A 15,638-nucleotide genomic window follows, 5' to 3' on the forward strand; every position below is an offset into this window, starting at 1 on the left:
AAGACAACAGGCCACCGCATCTAATCAAACGGCACAGGCTCCTCCTGTAGAAGCAGCCATCGACTCCACACTCACTCACTCTCTGGTTAGGGGACAGAGAGCAGCGAAAGGCAGGCAGTCGATTACCACGGATAATACATTCTCACACTCACAAAGTCTCTTTTGTGTACAGTAGCCTCAAATAAAATGAGACAATTAAACTTGAGAGGGGGGAAAAAAACGACTCCATTTTCTACCTTCTCCTTAAAGCCAAATGCTTTTTTCTCTAAATCACAAAATTACCTTTCATTTTTAGCAAACAAAAAGGTGCTGATTTTTGCATTTTAAAGGAATAAAAGAAAATTCAACTCGTCACCATGGATGATTGTTCCTCCAAAAAGAAAATGCGACTGATTTCATTAAAGTGGTCATACCATTATTTTCCACAAACACTCCCTCTTCCATTGAAAAGCGACCGCCCAGCAGAGAAGCGTGAGCCGAGTCTTTCAACCGGCAGTGAACAGAGAATGAACTATGAACTCCACATGCCCTCTCTAGTGAGGACACAGGCCATTCACTACGCCAACATGGGCGCAGCAATAAAAAGACACGCGAGCTGTGAGGTGTGAATTCGTCTAACAGAATCAAATGTTATGATTATTGATCCAACAATAAAAATGTGTGTTTTTTTGTGGTTGTTTAGTGTCGAGGGACAATCGATATTCAAAGCAAAATGCAAATGAAAGAAAAAAGAGGATTGTGGAAGTGCCGCATAATTGGCTATTTCTCACGTTTAACGCCAACAACGGGGCGACACAATGCTCGAGCTTTAACAACTATCGCATCCACAGTAACAGACGGCGTAGTTTTTGGTTGGGCGTGTTATCGTTATAGCCTTAAGGGAATTTTTTAAAGCATTTTATTGTTTGATTTTGTTTGTTTCCCGAAGCAAATCTCGCCTTGTTTATTCTAAAATGAACAATTCAAAGAAATGAATTAGCGCTGTCTTGTGGTCTATCTTCCCACCATCTGCCGTGATTTGTTTACTCTATTTTTCCAAAGTTGCAGAGAAAGGCAGCAGTTACTCTTCTGTGGGCAGAGGACCGGAGACTTCATTAAGACATTTCCAAAAAAGGAGAAATCTGGTTTTTTTTCTTTTACTACATGCAGCTGGCATCGACTATCGGTATCACAAAACGACTGCAAGCGGTGACATGTTCTTTTTTCCTTATTGGGGAAATTGCCCATGATTCCAGCTTTACCTCAGGAAAGAAGCTAAAAAAAGAAAGCAGAGGGTACAGATGGGCACCTGAGGCAGCCGGGTCAATAAATGCCCACCTGCGGCATGTCACGTCAAGGGCTATTAACTGGCACATAGAGTCAGAAATAGAAAAAGTCTGAACGGGAGGGGGAGGGCAAGTCCAAGAAGGGAAGATAGAGAGAAAGATTGATAAAGGGAGAGAGGGATGGAACACACATGGCCCCTCAGGTACAGTGTTGTATTTCAAACCCGGTTGTGAAAGAATAGAGGGGCTCGGGGTCAATCAATCACGGCATTAGCCTGCAGCTACAAAGCCTCCTCTCTGTGTGGCCGGCCTCCCACAGTCCACACACACAGCTCAAGGGGACGGATCAGGAGCTGAGGATCCGCCACTGGAGGGAGCTCTAGGTCCCCAATCTGGCCTCCGAGAACTCACCGGCATCAGGACGGTCTACCTGCCTACACTGGCCAGGAGGAGGAGGAGTCACTGATGTCACCGGCGCCAGGCAGAGAGGTAGGAGGCCAGTGAAAGAGAGAGAGCGGGGGGGGGGGGGGGGGGAGGGGGGGGGGGGGGTGTTCACAGATGTGGTCTGTCTGTTTTTTCAAATTAAGAGAGCAAGCAACAATATCCAGCAGACGGGTTCCACTGTGCTTCCTGTGGCGAGGTGTAGGTGTGCCAGCGAGGATGGTCGATTTGTTTAGTTTTCCTCAGAGGAATACCGCACCGTCTCCTGTGACACCGACACCTCCGTCTTACCTTCTCCTTTGTTGGTGCAGCATTCCTCGCACGCTGTAGCCTTTCAGCATGTTCACACGGATAATATAGACATGTGGGTTCCCTTGTTAGAGTTAAAATGTCCTTAGTTAAAGTACATGGTATGAAATATATATATGTAATCTAGGTTCATGGATGCTGCTCAAATGAAATATTCTTTTTTTTCATTTGATGTGAAGAAAAAGCCATCAGTGCTGCTTTGCCGCACATAGACATTTAGAATTAGGCCTTTTTCAGCTAAGATCTCTGCACTGCGCAAATAGCCTAAGATCTCGCTCACACACACACACACGCACACACACACACACACACACACACACACACACACACACACACAGGGAATCAGAATCAGGACTATTGTTAACTCACACTCAGGGGCTCCATCGTCCTGGTAGTCGGAGGCTACTGAGGCGTCGTCCGATGGGGCAGAGCGACCCAGACTGGAACTACGGTTGTCATCAGAACCGTCGTCGTCCCTAAAGTCCACTGAATGTGTGAAACACAAAAAGATGATAAATAAATAATCTGTGCACTTAATTCTATCAGAGTATGTAATCAAACACTCATACAAACATACACTCACAGCTGAAACAACTCAGTGTAGAAACAGCAGTGTGTGATGTGAGATTCTAGTTTCACTTACATGTTGGGAAGGGGAATTCTTGAGGGTTTCTGTGAAAAATAATCAGAATAAGCATATATCAAAATCCTTTTGCACTGAATTACAAAGCTTTCTGTGCTTTTCATTTGTCAGACGCGTTAGCTTTCGTATTGCTTTCAAAATTCAGCAATCGTTTTCTTGCACGGAAGACCACAAAACCACAGGTTTTCTGCACCAGAGCAAGCGTCTCATATCGAGCAGAGCAGGAAGCTGTTTCCGGAGTGAACTATCGCACTTCATACAAGAGTTTCCATTTTTTGGGGGTTCATGGACTGTTCATCACGCTTGTAAATTACATCACATTAAGATTTAATAATCCAGATCAAAACAGAGATCTTTAAACACTTTTAACAACAACAAATAAGAGCGAGCATGAAGTCTTGAAGGTGACACCATTACACTAAATGAGCTCCTTCAAATGTAATTTTGCAAACTGTGTTTAAAGCAATCACAGCAATAATTAAGCTTATTGTTTGGCATTAACAGCAAAAGTTAGATAATCGTGCCATGAAATTACATTTTGACACTTGACTAGTAAAGCTTTCCTAAACACTGATGCAATGCTGCTTCTGGAGGGAGAACCCTACCGGACATGGACGACCTTGAAGTTGTTCAGTAACACCTTCCGTGTCTCTTGGGCATTTTCACCCAGCACCTCGTCTTGAAGGATCTCTGATACAAACAGCTCACAGTCTGAAGAGGACAGAAAACACTGTGAGTGTGGCATTCAAGGACACAATTCTGAAGGATTCAAACACATACTTTGTATGATCAAGTTTAAAATATTTGTGACGGATAGAACCCTCGATATTTGCTCTAATTATGTACAAAGATAAGATCCCATAATTATGAGTAGTCTGTCCTCAGGTCACTGAATATCATGACCCTGGAGTATAAATTTCAAAATAAAAGTTTCTATTATGCATTCCAACACAACAACCTTTGCAGTTATTATCACAACTCATTTCTATACAAACATACATTTGATCCTTTAAAGTTAAATCCACCTCAAGTTACAAAGAGTACGCTTCTTGTTTTGGTGTCCACTGCCTTTACTGAGCACATCATTCAAACAGAAACTCATTCAGCGCGGTGGTTGGTGGTTGTTTCTGTAACGCTAACTTGCGAGTAAAATATTGAGACTGTTAATAGTTTTACTACTACGTTGCTTCTTCAGGGCTTAAAAACATAAACTAGTGTTTGTGTGGCTTGACCTGTGAAAGTGAAAACCAAAGACAAAGAGAGGTAAGACTGTGACGTTACACTTTCTAATGTCTGTAGAACGGATGAAGTCATGGTTATTGTTTCATTTCACTGTGGTATTAAATATGTAAACTTGATCACATTAATATACAGTAAGTCATAATAATATTACCCAGTAAGGCAAGACCCTAGTTTGTAAAACTGGTCGGTCTACATCACGTATCCGATTCCATTTCTTTATGTTCTCCCATGCTACACAAATGGACTGACACATGCAAATGTTCTCCCAAAGGCCCCGTCTGCCGGCAGCAGTAAATGCAAATGTAGTAAAATACTGTACAGTTTACAGTCTAAGTGTGGAGAAATATGTTTCTTTGTGCTCTAGTTTTTTCCATTTGTGCAACTACAAGTAACAGCAGGTGCAAGGCTTTTCTGAGCAACAAAATAAAGAATAAAAAGAAAGATGTGACACGTAATGTTTTTAGGTTTAGCTTACTTAACTGTCCGTGTGTTCTCAACTCAACCAGTAGAATCATATCATTTGTACATTTTAAATGTCATTTTGTTGTAAAAAACATGCCTGCTTATAGTAACAATCTTATTTAGTCACAGGATCAAAGGATAGAACTGTACTGTTTTTAAAAAGAAAGGATTGTTAACAGTAAAAAATAAAGACATTACCATCCAAAAGCCGCCTAATGTCAAGTGGTAATGTTCCCATCCCTAACTTTCACCTTTCCAACTCCAGACACTTTGGTTTGCTGACTTTTCACCCTTCACACTTTTGGTTTGTACTCCACAAAGGCAGCCTATGTGCACCCAGACTCTGTCATACAGCTCCGAGCCAGAAAGAAGAGCCTGGCACAGCCTATAGCATCTAACCAACCACCTGTGTCCTCTTGTTCTGAAACCTGACTTCCGTGCATGCATCTAGATTTGCACAAAATGGGGTGGAGCAGGTGCAAAGATGACAACTTCCTCTCTGCACTCTCGTTTCTCAGTCGAGGGCTGATGACAAGGTTTGACTGACACAGAGAAATCCCCTCTGTATGGCCTGATACTGTTCATTGGATACATTTAGATACATATATTATGTACATGCAGGTGTTTGTGGTGAATCAAGAAATGACTCGAAACTCGAAACACTCGAAACTCGAAACTCGAAACACTCGAAAAACATTGTGACAACTTTGAATATGACTGTTGTCTGCTGCTGAGAAAACATGTATCTCTGCCTCTCTTTTTATGCTTTCCGTTGTTTAGATGTGTCAATCTGCCCCATAATCAAATGGAAATAGATAGCAGAAATCAAAGTATTTTGGTTTGTATAACTTGCCAACTAATGTATCCCCGTGTCAACATTTTTCCATGTCCAGTTACATTTAGAAGTGCTTTAAATGATACAGAAAATCCCCTCAGTCATACCTTCAACTCTTTAACCAAATGATCTGGGATCACATGTCCAGGTTGGCGAGCCTCTGGACTGTTGAAGAGTCCTTGAGCAACACAGCTCCAGATATGCTGCTCTGTTGCTGCTCCTCTGCAGCCTGACCTCCCTGCATAGTGGGAAGACCAAACAGATCATTTCCCCACAGGGATCAATAAAGTCCCACATTATATCGAAGGAAAAATACTTTAGACGCCCCTAAGGGGTTTCTTCAATTGAAAAAAACAAAAACTATTTAGATCTTCAAAACTTTTGAAATAATATCAGAAACCCTTGATACAAACTAGTGTTTTTTGTCAGGTGCTCCTTTATGTTTTCTTTTCTTTTTAGCCTAAAAAACTTCTGTCCAGTATAGTTTAGTCTGTGCAAATTTAATCATGCAGAATTAATAGTGGAGAGACTCTCACAATGGTGACCGGTTTATTCAGAATGTCCCAGTTATGTGGTGAAACAAATGGTCTATTGGAGTTTTGAATTAATTATTTGACTAGTAGTACTACACCATTACTCATACAGCCACAAATACAACATGTTTATTCTACTAAGTCGTCTGGAAGTGGTAAGAGTAATGTTTTATAAGCCATAATAATTTCCCTCATATTGGTTAACTGCTAGCTAACATTAAGCTAGCAGCTAGCTTAATTGTGGCTAATGATGTTAATTCAAGTAGCTAGTACTTGCTAGTACTGCTGCTAACCTGCTAATTAGCAATGACCGTTAGCCCAGAAATTGTATCTTATCTTATCACTATGTAGGTTTCTTGTAACCTAGTAAAGTGCTTACCTGAACCAGTCTACCATTAACGTTAAGACAAAGTGTAACGGTTTAACATTGACGTTAGGCTGACTTGTAGCTAACGGTAAGCTAACTTAGCATACATAGCATAGGTTGGAAACCGCTAATTAGCTAGCTCGTAAACGTTAGCTTGTTTAAGGTTAACCCACCTGGCCTCTGAAGGCTTCCTGAAGTTCATATTTACCACCTAACCTCACACAAAGGGTGAAATTAGTTTTTATGTGTTTTTTTAAATTGGCTTTACTTGCATGTACACTAGCTAAATACATTTCTCCACGACCTTTCTGCTGCGTCCAGGTACTCATATCGTCCCAATCGGCTAATGAAGTTGTAAAATCGTAAATCACAGACTTTCTATTTTATGGTAAATGTACTACGTTTTTATACGACTTCGACATCTAACGCTAAGGTATGAATGTGTTTTTCTTTTAAATTGTAAATCAAAGTTGTGGTGCATTCACATTAAAGTGATGTTTCGCAAAATAATTCTAAGATAATAGGAACCTGTAATAGCAATCCAACCAAACCGCTGCATAAAAGATAAGAAAATACATATCCACAGCGATTAAACTGATGTTTTATCAAAGCTATACAAGAAAAAAAGGATGTAAGAGCTAAGGATCAATTACCAAATCAGATAAATAAATAGCTAAATAACACATGTTGTCAAATTGGGTATCAGAAATTCTCACTTTCACTCTTTAAATTACAACAATTACCACTTTAATGGGTCTTTGATTTAAGCTTGAAAACTAATTAGGGTATTTCAGACAGCACGTGAATGCAGCATCACTAAATTGGTCCCTTACTATATCTGACAGGGCATGGATGAATGGTTTATATTACCAGTAGAGGGTGAACAGCAATGGGATGTACTGGACTGGGCTTTTATATATGTGGTTGACATTAGAGGAGGTATTGGTGGTAGTAGTGATACTAATAGAAACAGTGGTGGGTCTGACTATCGCCTTATTGATCCACGTGTTACTGAAACACTACAAGAGAAGCCATCAAGGAACCAAAGCTCAATCAGACACTGCTCACATCGACAGAATACACCGGATATCAGTCAAGGCTAGGTTGAACTAATGTGTATTCAAGCTTGTAAGATAATTATTTCATATCCTAAGCAACATCACATACACAACAGTAATTGCTATTTCACAGACTAACAGGCCTGAGTATTTTAACAGAAATTAGTCTGATTGCAACATTTTGAAGCACATCTAAAGTGTAATGAAATAAAAGGCTTGGATAATTTACACATTTGCTTTAAACACATGTTGTTCCTGCAGGCCAAAGGCTTGAAACTTGAAATGTTTTCTAGGTGCTGCACTAATCTTGAAATCTTGAATTAGAGTAAAAATGTACCCTGTGTTGCTTTACTCTTAAATAAAACTATGTTTACCCACATCTGCAGGAGTAACTGCCGTTTCCTTTCAGTGCATCTTCGTATTTTTAATTTTTCTGTATTTCATGTTGAATGCTCGATATTTCACGATGGTCTCCTTCGCTGTCACCTCTCTACAGGAAGCCACAGGGTCAGGGCGAGTTGAGTCCCATGTCAGAATTGTCCCCACGTTGACCTGCGCCTGACTGGCCTCCCAGCAAAAAGCCCCTGTGAAGGTAAGAGGAACTGGGGTCCCCTCCCCAGGAAAAAAGGGTTCCCTCCCCTTGACAGCTCCACAGAGCCCCAGCCACCTGCCTGCTGGGTCAGCCCCATATGAAAAGGGAAGCCCTTTGTAATCCGACGGGGATTACACCACCCAACAATGCACCGCTGAAAGAGCGACAAAAGCCCTGTATCAAACGCAGCTGAGGCTATGATCTCCCGCTACTACCAACACTGACTCCTCCGCCACCTCTCATCTCCCCAAGAGGCTCTCTGCCCCCCCCCCCCCTTTACCATTCGCTGCCTCTGTCCTCCTTCTGCCCTCTCATCTTTAGGATCTGGGCTTTTATCAGCGCATTCCTTTTCATTTGCATTGCGGTGTGGGGAGGGACACCGGGTCCTTCTGATCTGATATAGAGCCAGGACAGAGAGTCAGGAGGATCCTCAGGGCATGAAGGGTGTGTGTGTGTTTGAGTGTGTGTATCCTGTCCTACAAAACACACACACACACACACACATACACACCACATTGCATTCTCAAGATAGGTAAACTCTTTTGCAGTCCAGAGGTCCAGTGAAGCAGCCATGCCTGTCTTTCAGGCTCTGTCTGTCTTTATCTTTATTTCAGAAAAGGAAGTGCTGTGATTGAGGAGCAAGTTTTTCGTTTAAAATGAGGAATTTGCATCCAAGATTCTGTTAAAAGGTTCAAAAAATCGTGTAAAGATTTAAGCTGCAGATTATACTATAACCATTTGTTTTTAAACCAAGAGCATAAATCACTCTGTAAGAATAGGTGTCACCTTATCCAACAGCAAATATCTCAAGTCGGTGCTCAAACGTGGCCCTAATATAAACACGTCACAGCATATTCAACCCCCTTGATACAAAAAGAAAAAAGGTGTTTGTCCTGATTCTTAAGGGTCAGTTGCAAATGTTTGTGTTGCTCGAGGAGATAAAAAGAGGTAGTTTACTTTTCGGATTTCCTCAGTATCATTGTATTCCCAACCCACCCATTGCTCAAACATATGTCAGTGTAAAGGGGGGGGGGGGGGGGGGGGGCTTTGGTGGCGGCGAAGTAAAAAAAAAAAAAGTGATGATAGATTGAGGACACAAAAGACAGAGGAGCAAATGTGTTGCGCTAAATCTACAACCTTCAGTGAGCCACATATTGACTGACTCGGAAGGGGTTACCTCAGCTTGTACTCAGATCAATGTTAGCCCTGAGAGCATTGAATAGAAAATCATTCAAATTGTATTATGTTAGGATATATGAGCCATTTCAAAATATTAATTCAGCATTATTTGAGGTGTCTGTTAAGGAGTGCAGTTAGAGCTCGCAGTGCGTTGACTCGACTGAGTGATTGCACACCTCTATTACACGTGATGTATGAATGTGTGAGAGGGACCTATTTTTCATTACCGAGACATTGTCCCTAGAGGCGGTTGTTAAAGAAGAATCTGTGAACTATCCCCCTGGAACAACTGGCCCTTGTCAGGAGCCGGCTAGATGGGGGAAAGGGAAGGGGAAGGAAAGAGGAAAAGGGAAGCGCAGCACTATTGATATCGGAGGGATTGAGAGACTGGAAGGACGCCAGGAGAGTGTGTCTGCCTGCGCTTGTGATCCTGCACACCGCCGCCTCTCCCTCTGTCCAGTTAATTGGAATACAAAGCAGAGCGGGGTCGATGAGAGAGCGGTGAGGACGAGGAGGAGGAGGAGGAGGAAGAAGAAGAAGGGGGGGGGTATAGCTGCTGTCTGTCTCCAGCAACGCTCAACCTTCACTGCTCGCTGGGAATTGACTCGGGAAACCAGCAAGCGAGACCGACACACTGTCACTGGTAAAATGAACTGTCACCTTGCATTTCTCAGCCTCCTGGCAGCATCGAATTGGCCGCTTTGAACCATGTGACGTGACACTGATTGAGTTCTGGTTTCCCCCCCCTCCTCTCCTGGGCTCTAAAGGAAGAAGCCGGTTTAATTTCAAGTGTACAGCCTCTCCATGCAAAGTGTCCAGGACGTCAGCGTGTGGGCAGCAGGCAGCGTCTTCCAGCCTTCACACCAAAACCTTTCATGGGTGCCCCTATTCTTCCTCACCACCCCTCATTATTTCATTGTGCTGCTTCGTTACGCCGCCTCTCGGCTACTCTTGTTTTTCTTTACGGCATGTAGTCATGGCGGACTGACAGGCACACAGGAGGAGGAAAACTATTAGGGGTAGCCATTTGGATCCTGGAGGCAATCCCAGCGAGTATTAAGACGTTAACCCTGGCCAAGTCACTTGTCTCTCTCAGTTACTATGCTGATGGAGAGGGGGAAAGGATGCAGTCGCAGGGGGGGGGAGAGACCCAGGAGGCTGGGGCTTCAGGTCGGCCGGCGCTTCCAGATCCAATAGAGCCTAACTCGGATGGGGGATGGTTGTCAAGAATCTCCCAGCCTCGGCTAAAAAGAGCCTCAGTGCCACAACAAAGGAAGAAGCGAGCGTGCCATTCATAACTAGGCAGCATTTCTCTCCACAAGGCTTCAACTGAGGATATTCAATTAATATTGATAAATATCTACAGAATAAAAGTCACACATGTGTCATAGTTTATTTAGGTACTTCTAATTACCACTTCCTTAAGAAGTATAGTTTCCATTAAAATGAATAATAATATAAAGCGTATGGAAATCTAAATGCATCGTCATGTGTTTATGCTACAGTTGGGTTTGAGAGTCTCGGATACCTTCTTAAAAAAACAGTAATTGTCTGATTTCTTGATTGCACTTTGACCGTTTTTGCTTCTTTCTAGAGCTGCTACAATAACTCAAGTAATCAGAACATTAATATGCAACTATTTTGATTAATCATTCCATTTGATGACAAAAATGTCATGGTTCCAGCTTCTCAAATGTGAGGATGTTCTGCTTTTAATTATCTTATGATGTAGTGGATTCAATATATTTGGATTTTTGACTTTTGGTCGGACAAAACAAGACATTTCATGACTTCAATTTGGGCTCTAGGAATTTTGTAATTTTGTGATAACCAAACGATTAATCGAGGAAAGAATCTGCTCATTGAATTGATGATGAAGATGATCGTTAGTTGAAGCTCTGCTTCTTACTTTCCAGTATTTCTTCAGTCAGCCATTAAATAATTTTCTCTATCTTTATGATATAACAACAGGGACAATAATGGAGATATGACTTTATCGTTTTAACAAAATAATGCTCTGCATACTACAGAATCTACTGTAGGTATGATAGATAACCTAAATAGCTGTGTTTGATAAGTAGCAATAAAAGTGACTGTTGTATCTCTTAGATGACCAGCCCCCCCGTTATCCCATGAATACTGTATCTAGTTCCCCTTTGAAGCCCTGGGACCCTGCAGAGTGACATGTGACAGAGGAACTGGTAGAAAACCAAGGAAGTGAGCATGGCAATAGACTTGTAAAAGAGCCTGCAACAACTGTGAGCAGCATGGGGTACAAACAGCACCGGGTTGACCTCAAACAGAGAGCAGAGGGAGGCGGGCCGGCTAAAGATGCGTAAGATTTCTGAGGACAGAGAGGTTGGCTGCCGTATGTATTAATAGCCCTCGTGTTTGTGCAGTCAGGTGATCGTGCTGCAGAGCTTTTGATTATTTTTTGCCATCATAAATGATCTTCCCTCTTGTCCCTCAGTGTTCATTAACCATCCTCTCCTCTCCTCTCCTTGCCCTACATTGTACCGGCAGAAGGCGAAGAGCTGAATCCGAAGGTGAAAAACATCCTCCTCCTCTTCCCCCATGCTGAACATCTGTCTCCGCCGTGTTGGCTGCAGCACCGACTCTGACACCTCCAGATGGAGAGCCCGCTGGGAGCGCTGAGGTATTACCTACAGAGATGGCAGGGATCACACCTCTGGAATGGAGTCCCACGCTTGTTTTCTGCACCGTCCCCCTTTTTTTGTTGTTGGATCTGTCACTATTCACCTTATCGATCGTCACCTCCCCGGTCCTTGGCCTTGTGACTCTTCTGGAAGCTTTTGGCTTTCAAAGAAATGCACGACAACAAACCTCTCGGCCCTTCTTATAATTTACAGTAATGGGCCGTGTGGTATTTCAACTGTAACTATTAGTGGAACTGTATTCATTTTTAATATAGTTGGAGGAAAACTGCATGTGGATACATTTCAAATGATTGCTGATTTCCATTTCCTAGAAACATGCCCTGAACTTTTATAACAGTTTTTAGTTTTGCATAAACCGGAACGCTGACTAGATGGCTTTTAATCTTTTTAGTCTAAATATTAAAGTGTAACTTCACCTCCAGGTCTGAGTACTAACTAACCTGTGTGTGGCAGGAGTTGCTCTGTGACATCTCCTGGCCTCTTCTGATTAAAAGGCGTTAACATTTTTCTTTTATATAAATCTCATGACGTCCCAACTAGTCGACTCCATGTCATCATTGTATCAGGGTTGATTTAACACAGTAGATGTCGCATTGAGGCATTTTCAACTTATGAAATGCCACAAATAATATACATATTTGTATTCATTTTGTAAGAATAAATGTCCATTTTTTCAGCACTGATGTGTTTCCTCACAGTCCAGTCATATCGTTTAGTTTACAGTTAAAATGTGCAGCACCTCTCTCACAGAAATACCTGCAGAAACCTCAAGTATGAGAGGCCCAAGAGTGGAGTTCTCGGAGCCACTCTGGTGTCTTGACAGATTGACTCTGCATTCATTCGAGCCTGAACTCTGTGTGAACCGCAGCTTTAGGAAAAAAGGGCACCAACAGGCCAGTGCTGCTGGGGCAGAAACTGTGTGTGCAAACCTAACACCCAGTGCAAATATTGAAACTGCTGCCCCTTCACCATCACATGAAACCAGGTGGTCCGGTCCGGAAAACGTTGATCCTCGGCCACAATGAGCACTTAAAATGTTAAATCATCGACTCACTTCCTCTGATCTTAAAAGGAAAAAATGTGGTGGTTTGATTAAAAATGTCTCACTCAAATTATGTAAAATACAAGTGGATGTCATTGCAACCTGTGTCAGCTGTGTCCAAGCAGAATTTGGGTAACAAATCCCGGGTGCGACCTGGCTCCCTGCAGTTTGTTGTCATGTTTAGAGCCCCCGGAGGTATTTGGAGGTGAAAAGGTCACTGGGAACCACCCCGTGTGTGTGAAAGATGCCTCTTGTCACATTATGCAAGGGGACATTGGCGAGACTATTAATGGAAGAAGTTTGTGATGCGATTCAAAAACATTCATATTTAGAACAATTTATTATTTACATATATTTAAAAAAAACAATCGGAGGAAAATACTTCAAATTCTGTATCAAAATGAAAAGTTTGATTGGAACTTAACGAGCTTTTTTTTTTTTTACAGTCGAAACATTAATTTTTACATAAACAGCAAATACAACACTTTCCTTATGTTTTATAAACTTTATTAAGCTTAAAAATCGAAACGGTTGTTGGAAAATACCCTGTAAATAAATAGTGCAAACAGTGACACTGAGTACCTCAGTGCTCCAACACAAAACACCTATAGCATGGGCTCATGATAAGAAGGTTACAAACACTAGAACAGCATTAATCATTGCACTATGAGTGCATAACAGACACAAACATACCCTGTTTACTTCACAAAGTCCACGTGCATTTTGAACAGTTTTTTTCTGGAAGTGTGCAGCTGAAGGAGAGAAGTGGAGAACTGCTCAGGCCCACAGTCTTATTGTTTGTTTGTTTTTAATCAAAAGTCACATCATGGTTCACAGTCTTTCCCTTTTCCCTTTGGAGAGCTGTCGGGGTCGGCAAGTTTCTCCACAGGTGCCGCAGCTTTGACCAAAACGCAGGTCGACTTCTCGCGTTTCTTCTGCTTCATCCTGCGGTTCTGAAACCAGATCTTCACCTGCGTCTCGTTGAGCTCCAGACTGGCGGCGACCTCCACCCTCCTCGCCCGCGTCAGGTACTTGTTGAAGTGGAACTCTTTCTCCAGCTCGGTGAGCTGCTTGGTGGTGAAGTTGGTGCGGATCACGTTGTGCTGGCCGGGAATCCCGAACTCCGACAGGACAGCTGTGGAAAGAGAAATGGATGAATGAATGAATGATGGAGAAAAACACATGAAAGTCATGGAGCTGAAGCATGGCGTTTAGATGTGAATGAAACATATGAGAATGAATAGAAGAACATTAGTTGCCAAATAGACATTTTTCAGATCAATTTGTGCATCATTATAACATCTGAATTGTGCTTTTACGCACAGTTTATGCACTGTGCGTCAAAGGTTTCGTGGGTTCTCTGAATATCACTTAATTCTCGTCAATCTGTCTCAGGATGAACAAACCTGTTTTAGGTGGGTTCCTCTTCACTTTCATCCAGTCGAATGTTTTGGAAGTTTCCTCCACATGGTCCAAATCCTTCTCCTTACTTTGGAGCGGTAACCTCGTGTAAACACTCTCTGGATATTCTTGCTGCCTCTGATCCCCGTTTCCAAAATGTAGATACTGGCTGCCTGTTGCAGCTCCAGGCCCGCAGCTGTCCCCGGTGTAGGGAGCCATGTTTGATCCGACGGGTGAAACCTGCGCGTGAATGAAGCTCCGGTCCTGCTCGGGCGCGAGGCCGTACTGGTGATGTCCGTACTCCAGCGGTGACCCGTACATGGAGTTCCCCGGTGTCGCAAACTGTAGATCCAGGTTGACGTGTGTCTGGTGGTGCAGAGGGAGACTCGGGGTCTGGTGTGGCGCAGGAGTTGCGGCAACTAAGCGCCCATCCGGTGCGTAACTATCACTTGTTGCGCACGAGTTGGACGACACGTATCCATGGTTCAAATTGTGGTATCCGGCCTTGGCACTGAAAATATTTGCTCCCCGGTTGCACACTGGGTAGTCTAGGTAGGAGTTCATCCTGGACTTGGGCCTTTTGTTTGTTCACAAGTGATCAAGACCGAGCAGTCATTAATCGGTGCTCTCTTTGCCCTAACCTTCTAGGTAGTATGTCAAAGCTGTAAAACTGCCTTCCACCCTCATATCACCTTCCTGACACACCATGTGACCCGCTAAACGCCAATGGCAAAGGACCTGCAGCACTCTGTCAAGTCTGCGGGCTCGTCCATCAAACGGCTCGCATTTACATGACAAGAGCTTCAATCAAACTCGCTCATCCATCTGATAAGAACACAAACATCAGGACACAGTTTCAGACTGCAGTGTTACGAGAGCTCCAAATGTCAAACAGTGAAAATAATCACTATCTAACATAATAATAATAATATGGATTTCGTATTATATACATGTTATAATAACACTGGCCTTAAAGATTAGAAAATATTATTTTTGTCTTGAAGATGTCAAAAGTCACTAGATAGACTGATAAATTATTTATTTAACGAAACATGAATGCCAGTAAAGTTATACACAAGTAATAATATACAATAAAAAAAAGTCTAATTTTTCATAACCTTTTTTAATGTATTGCCTAAGCTGAGAGATATATATTTTTTTGTTGCGCGACTATTCAACTTAAACTTTTACATTTAAAAGCTCTCTGTAAATGTTTCTAGTTTGGTCCAAAAACATTTCTTCGGCCTCTCAACATCACGAGTCCTCCTGACAGACTCTGAGTCCAAAGCAGCGCAGTGGATCCAGTGATCCATCATGCCCTCTTTCTACAGATTGGCAGCTTGTGTGGCCCACTTCGCCCATAAAAAGAACAAAAGACGCATTGAAGAACCATAAGCCTCGCTTCTTTTTAACGACTATAATGTAATATCTTCCCCAAAAAAAACCTCTCACGTCCACACTCACTCCTTAAGGACTCTGTGATTAAATAAGAGTTAATGTTATGTTATAGACCTCAAGTGCTAATTAAGCTTTAACAAAATAAAAAACAAGGAAAGTTGCCATTTATTCCAACGTTTTAGCTGCTTTAGCG

At 42.4% G+C, this 15,638-nt stretch overlaps 2 protein-coding genes across 2 annotated transcripts in view; both read right to left on the reverse strand.

Moving 5' to 3' along the window:
• skap1 (src kinase associated phosphoprotein 1) overlaps window positions 1-4,759 on the reverse strand; it is a 31,391-nt gene extending 26,632 nt beyond the window's left edge. The window contains exons 1-4 of the mRNA XM_076094154.1: window positions 4,561-4,759; window positions 3,264-3,369; window positions 2,659-2,687; window positions 2,385-2,501 (exon numbers count right to left, since the gene is read on the reverse strand). Coding sequence (XP_075950269.1) covers window positions 2,385-2,501; window positions 2,659-2,687; window positions 3,264-3,369; window positions 4,561-4,600 — 292 coding nt within the window. The 5' untranslated portion in view covers window positions 4,601-4,759. The remainder of the gene's footprint in view (window positions 1-2,384; window positions 2,502-2,658; window positions 2,688-3,263; window positions 3,370-4,560) is intronic.
• Window positions 4,760-13,123: 8,364 nt separating this feature from the next.
• hoxb1b (homeobox B1b) lies at window positions 13,124-14,815 on the reverse strand. The gene is made up of 2 exons (XM_076093158.1): window positions 14,053-14,815; window positions 13,124-13,781 (listed from the first exon to the last, which is right to left on the reverse strand). Exons 1-2 carry the CDS (start codon window positions 14,609-14,611, stop codon window positions 13,471-13,473), a joined length of 870 nt encoding a protein of 289 aa, XP_075949273.1. The 5' UTR covers window positions 14,612-14,815; the 3' UTR covers window positions 13,124-13,470.
• Between the last annotated feature and the right edge of the window lie 823 nt (window positions 14,816-15,638).

Source organism: Anarhichas minor, unplaced genomic scaffold (assembly GCF_050575085.1).
Source record: "Anarhichas minor isolate MPS153535 unplaced genomic scaffold, ASM5057508v1 ptg000017l, whole genome shotgun sequence".
Taxonomy (NCBI): domain Eukaryota; kingdom Metazoa; phylum Chordata; class Actinopteri; order Perciformes; family Anarhichadidae; genus Anarhichas; species Anarhichas minor.

Excerpts from the sequence above, each read along its gene's own strand:
- hoxb1b (XM_076093158.1), bottom strand. The coding sequence starts at position 14,611 with ATGAACTCCTACCTAGACTACCCAGTGTGCAACCGGGGAGCAAATATT. Across the intron at positions 13,782-14,052 it reads GAGGAACCCACCTAAAACAG|CTGTCCTGTCGGAGTTCGGG; the intron begins GTTTGTTCATCC and ends CTCTTTCCACAG.